The following is a 24,937-nucleotide window of genomic DNA, read 5'->3' as shown; positions in this document are numbered from 1 at the left end:
CTTATACTTTTCAAAATATTTTTATCAGGTCCTCGTACAATTTTTCGTTTTATGTAGGTCCTTGTACTTTTATCATAACTTTCATTAGGTCCTTGTACAATCTTTTATTTTAGGGACTTTTTTACATTTATCTTGAATAATAATCTAAATTTAATTAAACTTAATGAACTTTTTCATATTCCATTATTTAACTTAGCATAATCTATAAAGATACTATTATCTTGTTATCCAATAATCTCAATAAGTTGTAGAGAATAATAAAAAGATTAACCGTGGTGATTGAAGATTAAAATCGAAGTTTTTTTTAGAATAACTATCCGAATTTCAATTGATTATTTATATTTATATTGAAAGATATGTTTCCCTGAATATTTATAAATCATAAGATAAATTAAATAATAAAATTAAAAGGTTCATTAAATTTAATTAAAGTATAAGGACCTACTAAAAGTTATTATCTAAGATAAAAGTAAAAGAATATCTTAAATAAAAAATTGTATAAGGGCCTAATAAAAGTTATAATTAAAGTATAAGGACCTACTAAAACGAAAAAGTTGTACGAGGATGTGATGAAATTTATGAGAAAGGTATAAGGACCTATTAAAACGAAAAAATTGTACGAGGACTTAATGAACATTTTAATTAAAGTATAAGGACCTAAGAATGTGTTTTGCCTAAAACAATTTATATGGTCTGTTCTATTCATTACATTATGTTATATGTATACAACAAACACAAAAATTTGCCTTTGTTATGAGAGCTGCATATAGTTGTTTTCTACCATCCATTTGAAACTCCAATACTTCTCCTCACACTTATACGACCAATAAGCCCAACCAAATGTAGCTTTCCCATACACTTCTAACTGAGCCTTTGCAAATCTCCGATAATCGTCCTTTTTCGTATCGTTCAAATACAAATCAGCAGTCCATTCTCCTGCAATTCCGTATATATCGCAGTTAGCTCGCTCGATAAAGATCAATCCGTCGAGAAAAATAAAACGAGAAAGCATTTTATTGAACATACCAACAAAGATTAGAGGGCCGCCCTCGCGAGTTACTTCTTTCAACTGCTTCGACCTTTTCTTGTAGATGTAATCTGCGTTCTGCCTACCGTTCATGCTCTGGAAGTAGTCTGAATAGCGGTTGTAGTAATGCACGTCTATGACCGAGTTGCTAAGGCCTGTGGCGAAGGGGAGGAGCTCGGTGCTGTTGGCTAACCCCAAGCGATTCGAGAGGATCACGTAGGTAGTAGCTGTGTATGTTCTGACCGCGTCGTATCCTGCCTGATAGTACTGCATTAAGGTATGCAGATGGACGCCGGGAGCTGATGGCTCATTCATTAACTCGATTGCTGCAAGGCTCGGGTGATCGCAGTACCTGCACGTAAGAAACTTGTGTTTAAGTTTGTGAAAATCGGGTGCATATCACTTTCTAGCATAAGTATGTGTACTTTTTTGTTTTTCAGACATGTCACACCCCCCCCCCCCCTTCTTGTTATGATAGATCAGTAGTACCTAATAATTTGACTATGTTTTCGAATTTAAGACGGGTGGGCCACTTTCTGGTACTGAAATGATGGTGTGGGGATTTTTTGGTAGATTTAAGAAGAGAAATATATAACCTTTGGGCTAAGAATTCAATGACTGAAACAGTTTCCAGAATTCGGGAATCATCCCACTCGATAAATCCATCTCGTGATCCACTGTGGTGATTGCCATTCTGTGATCCTGGAACTGCGTGAAGATCCAGTATGACCTTCATATTGTGGTTACTGCAAAAAATCAACGATGATGGTATTTAACTTTAATGGAAGAGACATGTTAAACAGGTATGCGAGAAGAATGTCCTACCGAGCCCATGCGAAAGCATTATCTAAAGCTTGCAAAGAACCCCCAACAAACGGTTTCGGTGGAGAGGGGTCGTATTTGATCCACCAGCCAACTGGAATTCTAACAGCATTGAGACCATGCTGTGACATGAACCTGAAATCATCTTCGACAATGTAGGTGCTCCAATGATTCTGCGATTATTTGAGAGTTTAGCGATGTTCACTTGTTTAATATATTTGAGGATTAGCTTGATAAGAAGATATAGCAGAGTTAAACAGTTCACCTTCATTATTTTAGGGGCTTCGTCTGGACCATAACCGTTGGTTAATTGGTATTCCCCTTTTAACGTCTTGATAATATGCATTTCGAAAACAGAGGGATCTCCATCCCCCCATTCGTCGTCAGGACTACCTAAGTAATCGGCCACCACATAGTTCTCCATTATTGCCTTTACACGACAATCAAATGCATATGAGAAAATAAATAAACAAAAAAAGAAAAGAAGAATGTGAATGCGTTTATCCTCCATAATTTGAGCATTGAGGATAGTTCTGATTATTTATACAAAGCTATTGGAAGCTGTCAAGTAATACATATAAGGAGTTATTGAGATGTTGGTAGCTGCAAGATATATTTGTACAAGAGGTAATTACCTGAAGATAAAGATTATTTGATGCAACTATACGAACTCTGCTCGGATTATCCGCATTTTGTACAATTGCGAAGGTTTCATTTGGCCCCGGTTCAGCTGCACGCGCAAATACTTTAATCCCTTCACCTTCGTCCACAAGCCCAACAAAATCTTTGTTGGAAACTCTAAAATTGAAGGTGGTTTCATTAATTCGCCATAACTGCATATTTAAGTGAATACATAGAAATGTGAGACCAACCTGTAGGAAGAAAAGAAACAAGAAACAAGAAACAAGAAAGCTGACCCTGAAAGTTTCCCAGCTTCTGGGATTACGACGGTTGGCTACCAGTGTTGAACCGCCCCCTTTTTCTGCGCATAGATACTTGTTGAGGCTGACAGACTTAAAATGCACTTGAGTTCCATCCTGATGAACGAAACACGAGTTCTAAAATTACACCTCTCTTCGACATTTATACCAACTTCTGTATGTAAGTACCCATTTGAGAAGGGAAGGGATGAGAAGAAGATAATATCTTCTTAACTGGAACTATACTCTTTACTTGACAATAGCCAAAGTAATCTAATTAAATAAAGCAAAAGGCTCTCACTTAACACTCCCAAGCATTTCAACCACCAGCAATTATTTGTAGCAATCACAATTTAGTCATACTAATATACTTCATTTTTGGAGGTAACTTTGTTTCCAGCCACCAATTTTCTCAGTGAGAATCAAATCAATGAAATTCTACTATGAGTCTAGACTATCTTCATTTCACTTCAGTTGATAGTTAAATGACACACTGAGACTGTAAAAAATGTTTACAATCACTTCATAATTCATCAATGTAAGTGTGAAATGAAGCGCAACTTAACCTAATATTAGACCAACAAACACAAATTCACATATGTTCATTAGAATACACCAACAACCTTACCTAAATCCAACTTACAGTATAAAACCTCTTTCCCAAATTGGCATCTTAGATCCATTTGCAATGCTGTGAATCACAGCTCCATTTCCTAATGTGGAAATTAGTATCTAAACTACAGTTTCCCCAAATCGATGATGATATGCTACTACTAGTTTACCCAATTATATAAATTGCAGAAACCTATGAGCAAAATTATAAACAAATCACGAATTAAATTCCTCTAGATTCTAATCAAATAAAATTCAACCAATATTAAAATGCACACCAGCAGATCCTTATTGGGAATGCCGTCGAAGAGCGACGACGTCATCCAGCCTTCGGTCACGAGCCACCCCCCCAAATTCGCCGCTTTAAACGGCAGCACCTCTCCGCTGCCGCATTGAGCTAGAAGCCATGCGAGCGAGCTCAAAACCGCTGCAAATTGATGCAGCTGCTGCCTTTTCATCTCGGAATGATTGATGAATTTTTGTGCTTTAATTTTAATGTGTTGATACTGTTTATAAAGAGAGTGAAAAGGGTGAAGGAGAGTAAGACAATTTAGTGTTGAAGTGGAGGGAAAAGAAAAATAATTAATTAAATTAAATGGAAAATGGAGCCGTTGGAGATTTCGACAAGATAATCAGGGCCGTTGATTGGTGTTAATGATTTAGATCACCGACTCTTTTGTGAATCAAATCATAGCCCCCACACACATTGAATCATTTGATAAGTGGCTAGGGTAGACCACCTCCCACACATTGAATCATTGATGAGTCACAATGTTAGAGCACACACAGCGGGGTGCTCATTCGATAAGGTTTTACACGTCCGAGAAATCAACAGAATAGCGAGGGAAAGGAAGAGAAGAGAGAAACGAGCGTGTTTTTTGGATAGAGAAGCAAAACAGTTTCTCATGAATTTGTTGCACACGCACGCACGGTCAATAGCGAAGCCAGAAATTTTACGATGGGGAGCCCAAATTATGTTAATATCTATAGGATTTTATCGATGTTCATGACCTCGGAAGCTCAGTTATTGATATTTTCAATATTTACATTAGTAGAATGGATGGAAATAAATTTTTTATAATGTTTAGATGTCTCCATAAAAAATATCAACGAAAATATAAATTATAACAAATAGAATATAATAATTATATTTTAAACTTTTTTATTATGAGTATAATGATGGAAGAAAGCAATTACGAAATGACAAAGAATTAAAATGAACATAATTTATGATGCAAAAGAGAACAAATAGAAATTATGTTCCAAAAAATAGAAAGCAAAGAAAATAAAATATACTACACATTATACTGCATGAATAGAAAGAAAGAAAAAAAGATGAATAAATACATAGAAGGAAAAAAAAAGTGGTAGAAAGAAGAGAAAAAAAGAAGAGACACGGTTGCCTACCAACTGAGCCATCGACCTCATTTAGTGTACATATACTATATATAGTAAATGGAAAAATTGACGGGAGGGGACCAAGGATCCCTGGCCCCAACGTGGCTTCGCCACTGCACACGGTGATAGCCTTGAATCAGTCATACTGACATGCACATGTTTGATATGAACTCGTATGGGCTGATCTACATGGTCCGGGCAAATGCCCTTTTTCAAATTTTTATATCAATAACTATTTTCAAATTTACAAATTTATTTTAAATTATCTTTTAAATGCCTCCTCTCAATATTTCAACAAAAAATTATAATATATTTTTGCACTCCTCACATCACTCAAGACTCACTTTAGAAGCACAATTTGGGCACACACAGACTTTGCGATTAAGGCGAGTGCATCCCTGTCCATAGTTGGGTTTCCTCTTTTTTGATTTTTCTCTTTTAACTCTTTCTTTGGAATTTTTTCCCTTTCTTTTTGAATCTGAGGCCTTTTTTCTGTTTCTTTTCTTTTTAAATACTCCCTCCGTCCCATAAAAAATGTCACATTTCCACTTTTAGAATAAGTTCTCTCTCACACTAATATAAATATTAATATTTTCTCTTTCCACCTAATACACAAAATAAAACTTCATAAAATCTCGTGCAGTCCCACAAATGTAACATCTTTTGTAGGACGAAGGGTATAAATTATTGTCATTTGTTTTTCAAAAAATAATTTGTTTCATGTTTCAACTAATACCTTGTGCCTATATTTTTATTATTTAAAATAAATATTGTGTGCTGTAGATCAATTTTGATTTTTTTAAATTTTCACGTGTTTTATTGGAGTAGTACTACTAGTAATCAGGTTTAATGGGCTAAGAAAGCCACACATTTCCTCACTTTGGGCTTGAGAGCCCATTAAATATAATAAATGTAATTGAGCCTAGGATTCTGACCTTAGACCTAAATCCACCTACTTTGAGTTTAATACTCCCTCCGTCCCCCATTAAGAGTCACACTTTTCCATTTCGGTCCGTCCCCAATTAAGAATCACACTTCATTTTTACCATAAATAGTAAGTAGGTCCCACATTCCACTAACTCAATTCACTCACATTTTATTATAAAACCAATATAAAAAATGGGTCTCACATTCCACTAACTTTTTCAACCAACTTTTCTTTACATTTCTTAAAACCCGTGCTCGGTCAAAGAGTGACTCCTAATAGGGGACGGAGGGAGTAATAAGATAAAAAATTCCCCTAAAATGTACAAAACCGAATAGAAATTGCCTGTTAAATATAACCCAGTTATTACATCTCAAGAAGTGATTAATTTTTTGGACGTGTTTTAATGTATTCACAGCCCAGAATTATGTTGGCCTTGGAAAATGACAGCCCAAATAGAGCCACATCGAGTGGGCTTCTTGCAAATCCGAGATTTGATCGAACCGAAATATTGAAAATCCAATCCAACACAAAGTCCAAGCATATGTACAATCGAAGGAGCCCGTGAGATAGTTAAAATAAGACATACGAGTAATTTGAATGCTTGTTAGAAAAATAATTAGATCAATATGACATAAATGAACAAAATGTATGTAATTAAAATAATCGAATCGGAAAAAAATTGGATTGTTAAATTCGATTTGTCTTTTTATCCCAATGAGATTATTTATAGATTCAGTAGTCTGCATTGAAATTCTTAATTTTGTAAATTAAAATATTTAAATTATTTGTAGTATTAACTACCATTCCTACGTACAATAAATTATATGCCCGTGATTAGTTAAAATAAGACATAAATTGCATGCTTGTAAGAAAAATAATTAGATCAACATGACATAATTGAACAAAACGTATGTATCAAAATAAACTAATTGGAAAAAAAAATTGGATTATTAAATTCGATTTGTCTTTTTCGACCTGATCAGATTCTTTATATTCAGAATTACGGTTCAGTCTGCATTGAAATTCTTAACTTTGTAAATCAAAGTATTAAATTATAGTATTCCATCTACATACATACATTAAATTATATGCCTGTGATATAAGTTAAAATAAGATATAAATTGCATGCTGTTAGAAAAATAATTTGATCTACATGACATAAATGAACAACACATATGTAATCAAAATAATCGAACCGGACAAAAATCGGATGATTAAATTCGATTTGTCTTTTTAGAAAAATAATAGCATGCTAGTTTGAAAAACAATATGATCAACATGACATAAATGAAAAAAATGTATGTAATCAAAATAATCGGATTGGACAAAAATCGGATTATTATGCAATTTTCTTTTTAGTAAAACAAATTGCATGCTTGTTAGAAAAACAATTAGATCAACATGACATAAATGAACAAAACATATGGCTCAAAATAATCGTATCGGACAAAAATCGAATTATTAAATTCGATTTGTCTTTTTCGACCTGATGATCAGATTCTTTATGTTCAGAATTATGGTTCAGTCTGCACTGAAATTCATAACTTTGTAAATCAAAGTATTTAAATCATAGTATTCCATTAACTGCTACTACTACACACATTAAATTATATGCCCGTGAGATTAGTTAAAATAAGACATAAATTGCGTTATTGTTAGAAAAATAATTTGATCAACACGACATAAATAAATAAAAAATATGTTATCCAAATAATCGAATTGGACAAAAATCGGATGATTAAATTCAATTTATCTTTTTAGAAAAATAATTCCATGCTTCTTAGAAAAACAATTAGATTAACATGACATAAATGATCAAAAGTATGTAATCCAAATAATCGAATCGGACAAAAACCGGATTATTAAATGCGATTTGCCCTTTTAGTAAAACAATCGCACGCTTGTTAGAAAAACAAATAGATCAACAAGACATAAATGAACAAAACACATGTAATCAAAATTATCGAACCGGACAAAAACTGATTTATTAAATTCGATTTGTCGTTTTGGACCTGATCAGATTCTTTATAGTCAGAATTATGGTTCCGTTTGCATGGAAAGTCTTAACTTTGTAACCCTAAATATTTAAATTATAACTTTATATCATATTTAAATTATATATTTACTCAAACAATATTTTCTTTAAATATTATTTACGTAATATATACACAATTTTACTTAGGATTTTCGGATTTTTTACAAAAAAAAATTAGGATATTTATTAATGCTCCGGATCAGGTTAAATAACGGAAACGTGAGCGAATGCTGATTCATAAAAACAAAAATGGAAAATTTCAATCATAATTATTTTAGGTTAAGCAAACATTTTCCATCCAAAAATGGGAGAATTACCAAAATACCCTCGGATTCCATTCTGCTACCCATTCGTTCCCCTATAAATAAACCGCTCGAATTTGGATTCTCACACAATTCTGATGAATGCTCTCTTCTTCTCTCTGTGCATCGCAGTATAGATACGATTATACATACATCTGACGTGTGCTTGACTCAATAGCTTGACTCAAAAGGCGTATCTGTAGCTGATTGAGGTATAATACAATCTCATTTTGAGCTGATGATGATGTGTGTGGTAGAGTAGCGAAGAATCAGCTTGAATGGCGAAGTATGTGTTGTTAATTTGATTGGAATTTTGATTGTAAGAGTAATATGATGCGTTTTGAGATTGATTTTGAGCTGATTGATACATGTCGTTTGATTATCTGGAATTTGAACTTTTTTTTATGGATTTCGCACGGTTTTGTTGTGATGAATGGTGTTGTTTTTTCGGTTTGTTTATTTGTTTGGATTTGTGTTTGATAATGTGGAGTGAATTGGCTACTGGTAGAGGAAGGTTGTCGGGTTGTTAATCTGGTTATTGATTTATGAGTTGAGAAATGGAGTTCTGCTGCATCTTAGAGGTTGAAATTTGTCCCTGAATGTGATTGACAGGGTTGTGAAGTGTGGTATAGTGAGAAAGATTGCATAGATATTTAGTTTCTTGATGTTTCTTGGTTGTTGTCTTGAATTTTGACAAAGATAGGCCCTAACTGTTATTCACTGTATGGTATGGTGAGCAAGATCTTTTAATGTTGTGATAGAGAAGTTCTGTTAAATCAATAAATTTGGTGGATTGATGATTCTTTGTTTATTATATAAATAGCAAATTGTATGATCTAGTGTCTGTCATTCTTAGTCAGGGCTGAGTGTTTTGTTTGGTGATTATGACTAAGCATTCTTACAAATTTTATTTCCAAATTTGATGCAGAGTTGGTTAGGCATTCGAGAAGTCTGAGTATTTGTGCTGAGTAGCTTTTTGGTTGGCATTTTATATTCTTTACTAATAGAATATCCAACTAAAATTACCAGTATAAATATATACACAATTTTGTTTGCTTGTTTGCAACTATTTGTGAAATGGGCTCAAAAGGAAGACTAAAAGTTGATCTTAATGAACCAACTACTGAAAATGAAGATGATATTGATAGTGTTGTCTGCTTCCAGACTCAGGAGGCCGTTCCAGCCTCAAGTATTGGCAGGAAAGATTTATTTGTGGCACCAGCAGGCCCTCAAGGGGTATCAAATTATCACGCTTCCTCCCGTGCGTCTACTGTTTCTGGTTTGCAGCCTCTTGTCCGGACTAAATCTGCTCAAACATGTGATGCATCTGCTCAAAACAGAGGATCTATAAACATTAATGGCCAGGGTGTAAAGGCTGCTCTTTCAGACGTTCAAGAAGGTCCTATTGGTGATCGGGATTCTGAGAAAGAAGAGGGTGAATGGTCTGATGCAGAGGGCTCGGCTAATGCTTCAACTGGTTTACATGCACAAGAGAGAGGCCAAGTTGCATTGATGCAAAATATTGCATGCCCAAAGGGGGTAGTGCGTATTGTATTAGACACTGAAACAACTGATAAGAAAATCAATAGAGCTAAAGATGGTGACGAATATTCTGCTTCAGAGCCTAAACCAAGAATATCCAGAGGAAATGAAGCAACTCATTCATTGAGGCCCGTAAATAATCCTGGGAAACGCCCAAAGCCTGACCAGCAGAAGGAAGTAATGTTGGGAAAGAAGCGTGGCAGGCAGACCATGTATCTCGAGCTAGAAGATGTGAAGCAAGTCGGTGCTTCGAAGGCTTCAACTCCTAAGCAGATACCTGCACCACGGGCACTATTGAGGACAGTAAGAGAAACCCATTCTGCACTGCCATCTACTGATAGTGGGGAAGAGCAAACACAATCTGTAATTGGGGATGCAGAAAAGGGTGATCTCTTGACTTATGAAGGCAATGAAGTTGCAGAGTCAAATGATTGTAAAATCGTCAGTGATGAAAACAGTAATTCTGCGACTCCTGGACCTCCGAGAACATTAAATGGCTCGATAGATCTTCCTTTGCAAGTTCAAACACCTCTTGTTTCTAGTCAAAGTTCTTTGAAGCATCAGCCTAATATAAAGCAACTTAGTCAGTGTTCTGGTAGGAAACCAGCAGTCAGTGGTTATACTCATCCTAAATTAGCTGTAAAAAGGCATCTTCCCCAGAAGCAAAGTTTTGTTAACGTTCAAGATTCATCAGTGGAACGCCTATTGCGTGAGGTGACGAGTGAGAAATTTTGGAATCACCCAGGTAATGTAGTATCTCATGTTAATTCTTGCACGATTGTATGTCTATCCTCATGGTTAATTGGTTATCTGTCTAATTTTCATTTTCTGTGTTATCTTTTCTTCTGTTTTTTACTATGAACTTGCTACTCATGATCAAAATTGCTAAGTAGTTTGACACTTCTCTTCACATATAGTCTATCTTGAAAATTTCATTTATGAAATGGCTTACATCTTATCTTATTAGAATCTTATATAATTTTTCAATACTCTGAAGTGAACTTCAGAAAATTTAGGAGTGAGTTTTGGAGAGTGTGTATTGTGTAATGAAGACCCTGAGCTGCAGTCAGTGTTCTGAAGCTTTTTCCTCAACCTTCTGCAGTTTTTTTATGAAAACGATAATGCACTGTTACACCTGCATTTTATCTGTTTGCTTATGCATATTTTATTTCTGAAATCAACAGATGAACAGAAGCTTGAGCGTGTTCCAGGTCGCTTTGATTCAGTAGAAGAGTATATTAGGGTGTTTGAGCCTTTGCTATTTGAAGAATGCAGAGCGCAGCTTTACAATAACTGGGAGGAGTCTTCAGAAATGGCTTCAAGCCATGTTAGGGTGGTCATAAAAAGCATTGAACGACGCGAAAGGGGTATTTCCCTCTTGTCTCTTCTGCACTAGATCCTTACACTGTTCTGATATTCAGTAAATGGAAGCTCTACATCTCTAATTTGATATGTCATCATTGAGTTCAACTGTATATGCTCATTGTGCCATTGTGTGTTATTTGGACTATTTTTAAGCTTTCTTAAAATACTGATCCTAGGTTATTGCTTCTCCTTGCTTTTTTCCTTGTTACACACATTTTGCTCATTACAAGAACTTTATTCATAAGATGATGTCAACTCCACATACAAGATTATGGTCCATGCTTTCATTTTACTGTATGTTTTAGTTGTCTTACCACTCATTTCAAGATATTCTGAGTTACCTGCGTCTAGGTATCCTCTTTGTCTTAAAAATCTAAGATGCAGTATTTGTATGTTCTGTCCTGACAGCACAAGGTTATCATTCTTGATTTTGGGGATTTGTTTCAAATCTAGTTTTCCTTTATTGTTCTTCTGGAAGAGTCGCATACAAACCACAGGTTTTAATCTGGTTCAACTTTTGTGTTGGTTGTTGGTTCATTTTCGCAGGATGGTTTGATGTGGTATTAATGCCACCATATGAATACAAATGGACATTTAAGGAAGGGGATGTAGCAGTTCTTTCAATCTGTATGCCTGGAGCAGGTTTTGCAAATTATTTTGAATTACTCTGGGTTTCTTCTTTATTCTGACTTAAGTTTATCCAAAGAAAAACCATATGTTTACATGTTTCTCTGTTGATACAATCCAGCCAATGCTAGGAGGAATGGTCCCTCACCTCCTGAAGATAAGGAGAAGCCAGAAGTTAATGGGCGTGTTGCAGGTACAATGAGGAGATACATGCCTATTGGTAACCAAGGACACACAGGAGTCACCCTTCACTTTTTTGTTGGGGATAACTACAACTCCAGCAGGTGAGCAATGTTTTCTTGTCGTTTGTATGGCCTTACATGGTTTCTGTGGCCAACCACACAATTTTCTGCATCAGCAACTGATTTCCTCTCATTGTACTTTTTTTTCAAAACACAGCAAGAATGATGATGATCATCTTTTGCGGAAGCTCCGCCCTGGTGATCACTGGTATCTGACTCCTCTTTGTTCTTTGGCGACAACACAGCGAGAATACATTGCTCTGCATGCGTTCCGCCATCTTCACGTTCAGGTTTTATTTGAAATTCAGTTATGTAGATGATAAGATGGACCACATTATGTTTTCGTGTTGACAATTATCATACACTCTTGCAGATGCAAAACGCGATTATTCAACCTAGTCCTGACCAGTTCCCAAAATATGAAGAGCAACCACCTGCAATGCCTGATTGCTTTACACCAAGCTTTGTTGAACATCTACGCAGGACGTTTAATGGACCCCAGCTAGCTGCAATTCAATGGGCTGCAATGCATACTGCTGCTGGTACGTCAAGTGGTGTGGCAAAGAAGCAAGAACCGTGGCCTTTTACTTTAGTTCAGGGCCCTCCTGGAACTGGTAAAACACATACTGTGTGGGGGATGCTTAATGTGATCCATCTAGTCCAATATCAGCGTTACTATGCTGCATTGCTAAAGAAATTGGCGCCTGAAAGTTATAAGCAGGCTGATGAGAGCAACTCAAATAGTACGGTGGCTGTGGCCTCTGGTTCAATTGATGAAGTTCTGCAGAGCATGAATCAGAATCTCTTTCGAACTCTTCCAAAACTCTGCCCAAAGCCTAGGATGCTTGTTTGTGCTCCCTCAAATGCTGCAACTGATGAACTTCTTGCACGTGTCCTTGACCGAGGATTTATTGATGGGGAGATGAAAATTTATCGAGCTGACGTTGCTCGAGTTGGTGTGGATTCTCAGAATCGGGCAGCTCAGGCAGTTTCTGTTGAAGGAAGAACTGAGCAACTTTTGAAAAAGAGTCGTGAGGAAGTGTATGGCTGGATGCATAGTTTGAGGCTTCGCGAGACTCAGTTATCCCAGCAAATTGCATATCTCCAAAAAGAACTAAATGTTGTAGCTGCCGCTGGTCATGCACAAGGATCTGTTGGTGTTGACCCTGACGTTCTTATGGCCAGAGACCAAAACCGAGATAGGTTACTCCAAAACCTTGCTGCAATAGTTGAAAACAGGGACAAATTACTAGTTGAGATGTCCCGATTGCACATTTTAGAAGGGAGGTTTCGAGCTGGCGGGAACTTTAATTTCGAGGAAGCTCGTGCGGATCTGGAAGCAAGCTTTGCTAATGAAGCTGAAATTGTTTTTACTACAGTTTCAAGCAGTGGGCGCAAGCTGTTCTCTCATCTAACTCATGGCTTTGACATGGTTGTGATCGATGAAGCAGCTCAAGCCAGTGAAGTAGGAATACTGCCACCACTTTCCCTCGGTGCAGCTCGCTGTGTTCTTGTCGGGGACCCTCAGCAGCTCCCTGCCACCGTCATCAGTAAGGCAGCTGGAACCTTGTTATATAGTAGAAGCCTTTTTGAGAGGTTCCAGCAAGCAGGTTGCCCGACAATGCTGTTATCTGTGCAATATCGAATGCATCCATATATTCGGGATTTTCCTTCCAAGCACTTTTACCAAGGGCGCCTTACAGATAGTGAGAGTGTCGCTTCTCTTCCAGATGAGGTGTATTACAAAGATCCACTGCTGAGGCCTTATATCTTTTTTGATATTGCTGTTGGTCGAGAATCTCATCGAGGGGGTTCTGTCTCCTATCAGAACACTATAGAAGCACAGTTTTGTGTTCGTTTATATCAGCACATTCAGAAAACTATCAGATCATTAGGTGCCAGGAGGGTGTCGGTTGGCATAATCACTCCATACAAATTGCAACTGAAATGTCTTCAACGGGAGTTCAAGGATGTTTTAAATTCATCAGAAGGACGGGATGTCTATATTAATACTGTGGATGCTTTCCAAGGGCAAGAGCGTGATGTCATTATAATGTCTTGTGTTCGGGCTTCAAGTCATGGTGTTGGTTTTGTTGCAGATATTCGCCGAATGAATGTTGCTCTTACTCGTGCAAGAAGAGCCTTGTGGGTAAGAATTTTTTTTAGTCCTTATCAATCCAATGTAGTTTCTCTCTTATCCTCACCCGGCATTGGCACAATTTGCAGGTGATGGGAAACGCAAAAGCGCTGGAGCAGTCTGATGATTGGGCTGCTCTAATTAATGATGCCAAAGCTCGAAAATGTTACTTAGACATGAATTCTCTGCCTAAAGAATTTTTCTCCGAGCCTTCTACTTATGGTGCGTTTTCGTCCACGATCTCTAATGCAAGGGGTTTGGGATCTGGACCGAGTTATAGACCACAGGAGTCATATTCAAATTTCGGACCTTCAGAAGTGGAGGCAAAGTCAACTTATCCTTATATTGCTCGACTTGGAAGTAATCAGTTCATGAGGCCACCAGGAACATAAATTCTTACATGAGTTCGATGACAGCTGGGAAATGAATGCTTCCGAAGGCGGCTAATGTTTTGGGAAAGCAAAGCTTGAACTCGTCAGCTGCTGCAAAGATGCAAATATCAATTCTCCACGGTCCTCGGATTATTGCTACCGGAATCCTTCTCTTCCTGAGATTTTTTTATAGAACATGTGATTTTAAGGTTGAAAACAGACGCTAAGTTTCCATTGAATTAGGGAGTAATTGAAAGGGAAGAAGTTTGAGTGCATTGTCCTGTCTCGTGTTCCAGCTTCAAAGATGTTCAGAGAGGAGGGGTCCAAATGGCCGGGCAACTGCATTTTCACTGAAGGATTCCGAGCTCAGGTCGTGCCCCAACGCTCAATTTGTATCTCGTCTGAAGTTGTTAATAAATGCATAGAATTTTATGATATTGCATCATCTATTATGACATACTCCTCAAAAAACTCGCTTCCATTCTGTGGATTGCAGTGATTACTGAGAAACTGGAGCGTTCATCTGCTAAGTATGCCCGAGCTATACTTCCTCGCCTGAAAATGATCTCGGAGATGGAGGGTAATGGTGATAATGTTATCGAAGATGGCTCACATCTGAGCTGTTGGATTTGCTTCAAGGCTGCCCGGTGGTGAAACCATGCCGGCATTTAACCTGAGGCAACCCGACTTTCAAGATTGAGGCCTGCCCACAAGGAACCTGAGGCAAACCGATCGCCTCATGTCCCTATGAAAAATGAGGCCCCAAATATGCTTGCGATTTTTCTGTTAATGATTATATGGTTTGTAAAACTAGTTATTAAATATTATGCAGTTCACTTTGAAATAATTTATGCATTTAGACCTTTTGGTTTGTATAATATTTTCCCAGCATTTTTCTTTCTATCCAATTCCTAAGCTTTTACTGCTAATTTTTTACTTTCTCATTTACTGTGTTCTGATTGTATTTGTTACGATATGTATAGACGTGAATTGTCGATATTAGAGAGAAAAAGAAAGGCGATTGGTCGGCAAAGAGAAATGCTAGGTAGATTACTAAACAAACAACACTAAAGTTGCAAACCAAACTATTAACTACGGCAACAACCATAGACTTACCCTCAATGTCGTTAGGCACGACAAGGGTGCAAGTCCATGTTGGGTCTTCGTTAAGCGCAGCTTTAATAGCATCGACATCCTGAGTCCTACGAACTATAATACGGCTCAGTTCTGCAGTAGCAGCTAGCGCTCTTTGGCGAAACTCTGCCTCCAATTCTACTAGTCGCGCTCTCCTTTGATCGATTATGCCCTCCTGCTGAGCTACCTCTTCAATATAAAAAAAGTGATCTTATATTCCACTAACTTTTCCAACCCACTATTCTTTACATTTCATAAAACTTGTTCCCATAATAAGACTGACTCTAATAAGACTGACTCTTATTATGGGACTAGAGGAGTATTTCTTCGTAGGCTTGGAGAAATGTCCAACTCATTTTCTAAAAAAGTAAAGAGGAGAGAAAGGTGCGTAGAAAAGAGAGAAAAAGGGCGTTCTTTATAGACAATGAAGAGTAGTGAGGTTGATGGAGTGAGCTGAGATGAATTATTTCTCACGGGTCTTACTAGTATTAGGATGCTGTATGATTTGATGGCTCACGTTAAAATATTTATAAAGGTTTTTTATTGACGTTAAAATATTTATAAAGGTTTTTTATTGATTTTCTATTGTTTTATTTCATAGATGATGTGTTTTAGATGATGTGTTTTAGAGAGATAATTATTAATTGATTCTTATTTTTATTTTTCCTCTATGTTATGCGGTAATGAAGACGTTTCATTTCGACACGTGATTTAAGAAAAATTGTGTTAATTGAGTTTAGTAAAGGAAGAATAAAGTAGGAAATAAAAAATGTGGAAAGATGAAGAGAGAGTAAAGTACGTGAGAACAAATGCATTGACTTTTACTAAAAAGGAAAATGTATCAACTATTACGAAACGTACCAAAATTGCATAATGACTCCACTATTATGTAACGAAGGGAGTAAAATATAATATTATAGTTGAATCATCACATAAAAACTTCAGCGTTGCTCATAGAGTTTACTATATTCGTGCCCATATTTATTTACTACTCTCACCGTTCCACAAAAGATGTCACACTTTCGTTTTTGGAAAAAGTTCTCTTTCACATGAATGTAAAAACTATATTTTCTCTCTCCATTTAACACATAAAACAAAACCTCCTAAAATCTTGTGCCGTCCCACAAGTGTGACATCTTTTTTGTGGGACGGGGGGAGTATAATAATGGATTATTTGCCTGTAAATACATGAACTTTCACAATTTTTTGATTTTTCCCCCAAACTTTATTTTTTAAATATAAATGCATGAATTTTAGAGTTTTCTAGTTTTTCCCCAAATTGAAAAATCAAAACTGACGTGGCAAATTAAAGCTCACGTGGCAGTTGTAATTTTCAATTGAATAACTAAATAAATAAATAACAAAAATCCATGAAATCATCTTCCCTACTCCACCTCTGTCCCCTTTTTCTTTCTCTTCGTGTTTTGATTTCTCTTCTATTTCTTAATTCTCTTCCATATTTTAGCAAACCGAATGGGTTAAGATTGGGCAAATCAAATTTAGCAAAACTCCTTACATTGAAATCTGTTTCCATTAGCTTCTCTAGTTTTTTCTCAAATCTAATTTTGGATTAGCTGTTATGAGTTGATATGGAGTCCTAACCGAAGAGTATTAAATTTCTATTTATTAGTAGTATTTATTTTTGTTTCTATGCTTTCACTTTAGAAGATGGATGTTTGCTTGAAATTTTTCATTTTTAGAGCTGTCTGATGAAATCCCAACACAAAACAATGGACGATTGTAATTTGATGTGTGACTACAAGTGCAAGTTTAAGAGCAATGGCACATTTGATGACTGCAATGCTCGAGCGAGAGATGTCGTGGGACCAGGGATGACATTGGTTCTACAATTTAGAGAAAGAGAAATGAGAGAAATAGGTGAATTAAATGATAGACATGAAATTTTACTTTTAAATATTTTAGTTATTTAAATTATTTAATCAAAATTACAACTGCCACATAAGCTTTAATTTGCCACATCAGCTTTGATTTTTCAACTTAGGGAAAAACTAGAAAATTCTAAAGTTCATGCATTATATTCAAAAAATAAAGTTCAGGGGAAAAATTAAAAAATTGTGAAAGTTCATGTATTTACACGCAAATAATTTAGCTGAAATCTTTCATTAAGAAAAATTGGTGGAAGAAAGTTAGTGAAATATAGGTACTACTTGTATCTATTAGTTTTAGACGATATGTGAGTGAAATAAGTTATAAAATAAATCTGGACTCCTATTCACGGACAGACCAAAATGGAAAAATAGGACTTATTCACGGAAGGAGGAGGGAGCAGTATTTTGATTACGGATGAAAATGGTAGTCTATAGATTGTGTCAGCTTATTATAAATAAACATACTTTGTATTTGTGCGAGATAGATACATTAAATAAGAATAGGTGAAAACTAAAATTATTGTACCGTAGATATTGCGGTGAAAAAACAGATTTTTTATGGTGAAAAGTGAAATTATTGATTGCAGAGTAGAAACAGATTCTTAATAGAGAAAACTGAAATTATTATACTGTAGATATTGCAAAGGAAAATGTGAGTCTCATCAGCCCAATGCACTGTCTCATAAAAAGTGCTTTAACTTTCATACTACATTTATTTCAAATGCTCCAATTCTTTATCATGTAAAAAATTGTGCATAGGTTAACCCATAATATTTAAATTCACGTGATATAGCGACAAAAATATTTTTGCCATAAATACTATAAAGTTATTTATGATTTGAAAAGTTGTACATAGACTACTACCTCACTACTCCAAAATATTTTTGCCATAAATACTATTAAGTTTTTTATGATGTTGAAAAGTTGTACATAGACTACTCCAAAATATTTTTCCCACTTGTACTAAAAAATTATTTATGATGTTCAAGAAGTAGTGAATAAACTATCACACAATATTATGATTCAAGTGATATATCAATAAAAAATATTTTGCCATAAACACCAATAAAGATACTCTCTGTGTCCAATAATAATAAAAATTTTGGGGAAGACAAAAGTTTTAATCACAAATATCATGGAGCAATATTGGATGAGATACAATCTCAAGCGGCTCGCTTTTTTATTCTGATTTTGAATCATCTGATGACGAAGAAGGCGATGCAGGTCATTTATATCGATTTTAATCGCGTATGTTATGTTATTCGAGTAATAGCAGTTATATCGAATGACAATGGATCATCGTTTTGAATGATTTTTTTTAGTGATCGGTGGATTGAACTGTACATTAATTCATTATGATTCTTTAATGTATACGATAGAGTTGTAATTAGTATATAGAGAGATTGATTTCAAATATAATGTCAGCAGACGGTGTTAAACGTATACAAGTAAAAGGAATGACTGAATTTCATAGGGATACTGGAAACAGAGAATGTGTAACTAAAAGAAATCAATCATTTGGATTGATTCAATTTTTTTATGATTTAGTACTCATAACTACATTCTATACAACACCTTTTCCGGTTTGGAAAAACTAAGCCGATTCACATCTTTATGAAAGGAAGAAAGTTAACAGTAACACCATAAAAATGAAAATCAACTTTCTCAGTGATCTATACCTACCGTAACTTTATATTTCCCCAGTACTTAATAATTTGGCACCATTTGACCGGCACGTGTTTTAAAAAAATGTAATAGAAAGTGAGTTGAAAATGTTAGCAACACGTGGGTTCTACTTTTATATATTAGTTTTAAAATAAAATGGAGCGGTAATGAATTAGTGGAATTTAGGGTCCACTACCAAAAATGGTAAAACTAAAAGGTGACAAATTTTTAAGTACGTACAAAAAAAAATAACTGACAAATTTTCAGGGACGAAGGAAGTAAGTCAAATGTTGAAAATTATAAAAGCATTCACCTATAGGGCTGGCAAATCGTGCGGATTGGGTCGCTATCAGGTAAACCCAATATCGACCCAACCTTATCGGGTCCCAACCCAACCCAAATCATCGTGTTCTTATTAGGTTCAACCCAAACAGATTCCTGTCGGATTCGTGCGGATTTCGTGTCATCCAAAAAAATATCGGTCGTGTCGGATTCGTGCGGATTTCATGTCATCCAAAAAAATATCGGTCATCTTTTAATGATAGTAAGTTACTACACAATATAAACTCTATACGATAACCACCGACATATGATATTATATAATTAAATTTGATATTACACGATAAAATAAGATATTACAAAATTAAAATAATTATTAAATAATTTTTAAATCCAAATAATAAAATTAAAGTATATTAAAATTAAATCTAACTAATAAAGTTAAAATAATTAAAATAATTCTTTTTAATAAAATTTAAGTATGCAGTAATATTTTTTTTATCATAAAAAATAATTAATCATAGTATTAATCATATTTTTACTAATAAAATTTAAATTATAATTTTTTTAATTAATAAAAATAATTAATTTTTCTTAACGGATAACCTAACCCAACCCAAAATTTCCGATTCTTATTGGGTCGACCCTATAATGAATCAAATCCTAAACGTGCGTATTCGTGTCGGGTTAACTTCATGTGAATTCGTGTCAGATAAAATATTGCCAGCTCTATTCACCTTTGTGGTGGAGCCAATGCAGAACTAAGGGATACAATGTACGCTCAAAAATTGCTTTAAATATATACCGAGTCAAACTTAACATTGAAATGGTAGTAGGGCTGCGGCTTTGGACATTCCGAACTTGTAGAGATATCTGGTTTTGTCACTAGCGTTTTTAATTCTTAATTTTGTTCCTTCTCAGTTTAATTCTTTACTAATTAATCTAAATCTTTAACAAATATTTTATGATAGTTAATATACCATATTTCTATTCATATAAAACTTCTAAATATTTTATCACTTTCAACTATTTTATCTTTTGTAGTACTTGTTTTTATTAATATTGAAATTTTGTTCAAATAATTTTTATTTTCTTTCAAAAATAATAAGTATGTTGGATTTAAAAGCTCTAAGCTTCTACCCAAATTAAAATTTTTGGATCCGTCACTGATCACCTTAACAAATTTGGTTTTGAAATTAGTGAGTGTTTGGTGAAATTTTATAGTGTCAAACTGGCTATTATCTATAGATAGGGGCAAACTGGCTTAATTGAGAATATGGTGTTAACGTAGGACAATAAAAGTGTTGGAGACGATGAACAGAGAAGATGATGACCATTGGAAATAGACACTCTTGGAATCCATTTTCTATATTTTTCATTTTTTTTTGTTATTCTGATCGAATAATTTTAACAAATAGAATTGTTAATGGTCAACTGTTAATTGATTTGCAATTGATGAAATTATTGAATGTTTGATTAATAATTAAAGAGATTGATGGGCTGACCGTGTAATCAATTCAATTGTTACTATTTTCAACAATATAAAAAATAATCTATAAGACAATATTGGAAACTATTTTGATTCTTTGCTTTTTACGCAGGACTATAATTTTATTTTCTTTTAAATAAGTGGTGCAACGCACAAAATTGATACTAGTTATATAAAAATAAAATTGCAATATCTGATCAGTTAGCATTGTTAGTTATAGAAAATCATGCTCCATACGTCTCCTATAAATAGAAATTCTTTTCCTTTTGGAACATGGAGTCCACTATAAAAACTGAGTATGAAATTGCGACAAAATACTACCTTTGTCCCCAATGAGTATGAAATTTAGGTTCGACACGAGTTTTAATGCATTATTGGTCAGGTAAAAGAGAGATAGATAGAGAAAGCTTTTTAAGTTTTTTAAGTATTGTTAGCGGAAAATAAGTCTCACTCCACTAAAGAGAAGAGAGTTTCCAAAATTGAAATATTCATACTCTTTGAGGACGGACGACAAAGGAAATATTGCATACATTTTGAAGAGGGAGGGAGTTGATACAAAATAAACTATCCTATTTCTAATGTTCAGTTTTAATTAGGGTAATTCTGACCCAATGTGAGAGAGACATGCGATTTTAATTGAGTCTCCCTGCTAAGACACTGTATTTTTCAAATGTAAGAGTTGAAATTAATTAATACTGCTCCGTAGGATTTTGATTACAGAGGAAAATGGGTCTACAGATCGTGTCAGCATATTATTAATGAACCTACATTATTTTGTGTTTACGAGAGATGTATACATTGAATAATATTGCCTTCATGCCATAAGAGTGGGTACCCTCGAGGAATAGTACAAGATTTTAGGAGATGTTATTTTGTATGTTAGGAGTCCTATTTTTATATACTCCCTTCGTCCCAGCTAAGATGATACACTTCTTGGCCGGCACGGGATTTTAGGAGTTACTCTCTCCGTTTCTTCATAGTTGAGTCATTTTTCCATTTCGGGAAGTTTCTTCATAGTTGAGTCATTTCTATATGTGGTAACTTTTTTTCTCTTTCTTATTTTTCTCTCTCTTACTTTAACTCTCTACTTTATTCACTCTATACTTTATTCTCTCTACCTTTTTCTCTCTCTTACTTTTTATCCATTTATTTAACACACTACTCAATATTACTTTCTAAAACTTCGTGCCGAAAAGTTTTGCCTCAACTATGGCGAAACGGAGGGAGTATTAGTTAAAAGGTTTAATTGGACATAGAAAAGGTGGGTGTAAGTAATACTCCCTCCGTCCCACAAAGATTGTCCCACTTTGACCGGACACGGATTTTAAGAAATGTAATTAAAAGTGAGTTGAAAAAGTTAGTGGAATGTGGATCCTACTTTTATATATTAGTTTTATAATAAAATGTGAGTAAGAATGAGTTAGTGGAATATGAGGTCCACTACCAAAAATTGTAAAAAGTGAAATGGGACAAATTTTGTGGGATGGCCGGAAATGGAAATATGGGACAATCTCTGTGGGACGGAGGGAGTAAAATAGAGGGGAAAGAAAGGTGAATATTTTAATAAGAGTGAGAAAAAGTGGTTGGGTGTATTAATTGGAGAGAGAGTTTCTAAAAAAATAAATGTATCATCTTAGTTGTGACAAACTAAAAAGGAAAACGCGTCATCTTAAGCGAAACGTAGGGAGTATTAGTTTTATAATAAAATGTGAGTAGGAATGAGTCAGGTTCACTATAAAAAAGGGTAAAAAATGAAATGAGATAAATTTTATGGGACGGACGAAAATATAAAAAAGGGACAAACTTTCAGCGACGAAGGGAGTATATTTATATTCACGTGAGAGAAAAATGTGACAACTTTTGTTATACAAACTAAAAAAGAAAGTGTGACATTTATTATGGAACATTGGGAGAAGAAGAAACAGATTCTCAATGGTGTAAACTAAAATTATTGTACCGTAGATATTGCAGAGGAAAACCAGATATTTTTATGGTGAAATTTACAGCTGGAGGCACAAGTACCAACCTGTGATCCCTACAGATCCATTACAGTCAACCTCGCCTCATTTTATTGTCTGTAAATAACTCTTCTTTTGCTCTTTTTTTACTCACATCTTCTCTCTCCTTTTACTTTTTCGACAACCGTAGCCTTACCCTCGGCGTCGTCGGCCAGTACAAGTTCACATCGGCACTTCTTCAAGCGCAGCTTTCACTGCATTGGCTTCCTGCACATTATGAACAACTACGCGGCTTTGTGCTGTAACAGCCAGCGCCCTTTGGCGAAACTCCGCCTTCAATTGACCGAGTTGTTCTTCCCGTCGCCTGTTTACGCCGTTCTGCGCAACAACTTCAAGCCTCGCATTTTCGTTTTCGTCCGGTTCTCTCAATGAAAATGCGAGACTTGAAGCTGTTGTTGTGCAGAACGGCGTAAACAGGTGACGGGAAGAACAACTCGGTCAGTTGAAGGCGGAGTTTCGCCGAAGGGCGCTGGCTGTTACAGCACAACCCAGCCTCGTAGTTGTTCATAATGTGCAGGAAGCCAATGCAGTGAAAGCTGCGCTTGAAGAAGTCCCAACGTGGACTTGTACCCTTGCCGTGGCCGACGACGCTGAGGGTAAGACTACGGTTCTCGAAGCAATTAGGAGTCTCCGTTTTAAGTATGATAATGTTGGTATTGAGAATTGAGGTGTATCGCTTAGGGTTTGTATCTTTTTAACTTGGTTTTCAATAATTCGGATAGGGGAATCCGAAAAATCTGTTGTTTGTTATCCCCGATCATGTTTGTAATCCACTTTTATTTTGGTTTGGTTGTAACTGCAGTGTGTTGGTTTGATTTGGTGATGGATTTTGTAATGGAGCTGTATCCGTTCAATAATTACTAACAGTGAGTTTATGACGGATTTTCGTCAGTGTTTGAGAATATAATTGTTCTATCTCATATTGTGTCTGTTGATGGTGTCTGGTTGTGAAGTTTAAGAGCTTGATGTAGAATCTGTTGCTAGCTAACTAATATTAAGGAAGTGTTTATCTTTATATGTTGCTGCTTCATTTGAGATATCTGCAATCATGAGAAGAATCACTTGAACTAATTTAATTAGAATAAAAAGCTCTAAGCCTCTAATTATCTCCACATTTTCGGTTCATTCTCTTCCTTGTCCAATGGCTTTGCACCTTTTCTACACTCTGTATTAGCATGACAGAACACAAGCTTATCGTGCCCGAAATCAGTACAGTTAGAAGCTTCACATGAGATATCTTCTAATGATGTTAGGGAGGCAGAAATTGATGAAGGACGAGGGAGATTACTGCTTCATTTCATCGGATTGCAAACTTTAATGGTTTTAATTGGCGATTGACTTCTGAGGCGATAAAAATCAGTATGATGAAGGGTTTAAAGTAAGTATACTAAAAAATCAGAAAAAAAATAGAAATAACAAAGTAACATAGGAATGATAGTGTTAACGGAAGCGTAAGTTAGGCATAAAATTGGGCGCTAGCAGAGTCGAAGTGGACTGTTAATGGCAGTTTATTTTCACCATACGTGCGTTCTTTTATTGAAGCATGTTTGTCGCTAGAAAAACTCGTGATAAAGGTATGCATTAACTCAAACGAACTTCTTGTCATTTTTAATTTGCGTGTAGTCATTACATTGTTTGAAGATTTTTACAATGTGTTGCAGTTTACTAAGAGTTTGCCGAGGGAAAAAGTTATGGACATAAATCAACTTGAAAGAATATATTATGAAAGAAAGTGTGAGTTGCCACTAAAGTATTTGGAGATCACCGGATATTTGGGTTATTCGTGGCAATGGGAATTGGCTATGTACGTCATATATAACGCTGCAGCTTTTCAAAAACTTACTGTTGTGACTTGTGATCAAGAGGCATTATCTCGTGCCCGCCATGATTTTCAACACACTCCCTCCGTTCAATGCAACACCGGTTCTATTTTTAAAACATATTATGAGTTCCGCGACAACTATAAAGAGAATATGTGGTGGGTCGACTAATTTCTGTGGACATACCAAAATAGAAGGACTCAACAACACTAGACTTTATTTGTCTAGTTTTCTTTTTTCATCTTTTCTTTTTCATTTTTTTTTTCACTTCATCCTTTTTTTTCTTTGTGCTACATTTGTTCTTTTCATACACAT

General features: G+C 35.4%; 2 protein-coding genes across 3 annotated transcripts; one reads left to right on the top strand and one right to left on the bottom strand.

Annotated features, from left to right (window-relative positions):
• Window positions 1–614: 614 nt before the first annotated feature.
• On the bottom strand, window positions 615–3,922 carry LOC125200665 (putative glucan 1,3-beta-glucosidase A). Its single transcript, XM_048098377.2, has 8 exons — window positions 3,660–3,922; window positions 2,767–2,886; window positions 2,485–2,682; window positions 2,115–2,279; window positions 1,853–2,022; window positions 1,624–1,773; window positions 1,027–1,379; window positions 615–936 (listed from the first exon to the last, which is right to left on the bottom strand). Exons 1-8 carry the CDS (start codon window positions 3,837–3,839, stop codon window positions 752–754), a joined length of 1,521 nt encoding a protein of 506 aa, XP_047954334.1. The 5' UTR covers window positions 3,840–3,922; the 3' UTR covers window positions 615–751.
• A 5,117-nt stretch (window positions 3,923–9,039) lies between these two features.
• On the top strand, window positions 9,040–15,257 carry LOC125200503 (putative helicase MAGATAMA 3). 2 transcript variants are annotated; one of them, XM_089065703.1, is made up of 9 exons: window positions 9,040–10,331; window positions 10,771–10,953; window positions 11,498–11,593; window positions 11,700–11,862; window positions 11,978–12,110; window positions 12,194–13,969; window positions 14,047–14,537; window positions 14,625–14,698; window positions 14,825–15,257. In XM_089065703.1, exons 1-7 carry the CDS (start codon window positions 9,122–9,124, stop codon window positions 14,347–14,349), a joined length of 3,864 nt encoding a protein of 1,287 aa, XP_088921829.1. In that variant the 5' UTR covers window positions 9,040–9,121; the 3' UTR covers window positions 14,350–14,537; window positions 14,625–14,698; window positions 14,825–15,257. The 2 variants fall into 2 exon arrangements, with proteins under 2 accessions (XP_088921829.1, XP_047954096.2); XM_048098139.2 differs by having other exon boundaries at window positions 14,047–14,698.
• The last annotated feature ends 9,680 nt before the right edge of the window (window positions 15,258–24,937 follow it).

This window comes from Salvia hispanica, chromosome 2 (genome assembly GCF_029641045.1).
Source record: "Salvia hispanica isolate PSC_SH4W2 chromosome 2, Shi_PSC_v1, whole genome shotgun sequence".
Taxonomy (NCBI): domain Eukaryota; kingdom Viridiplantae; phylum Streptophyta; class Magnoliopsida; order Lamiales; family Lamiaceae; genus Salvia; species Salvia hispanica.
The sequence above is the reverse complement of the archived record's forward strand: the minus strand, read 5'-3'. Positions and strand labels throughout refer to the sequence as shown.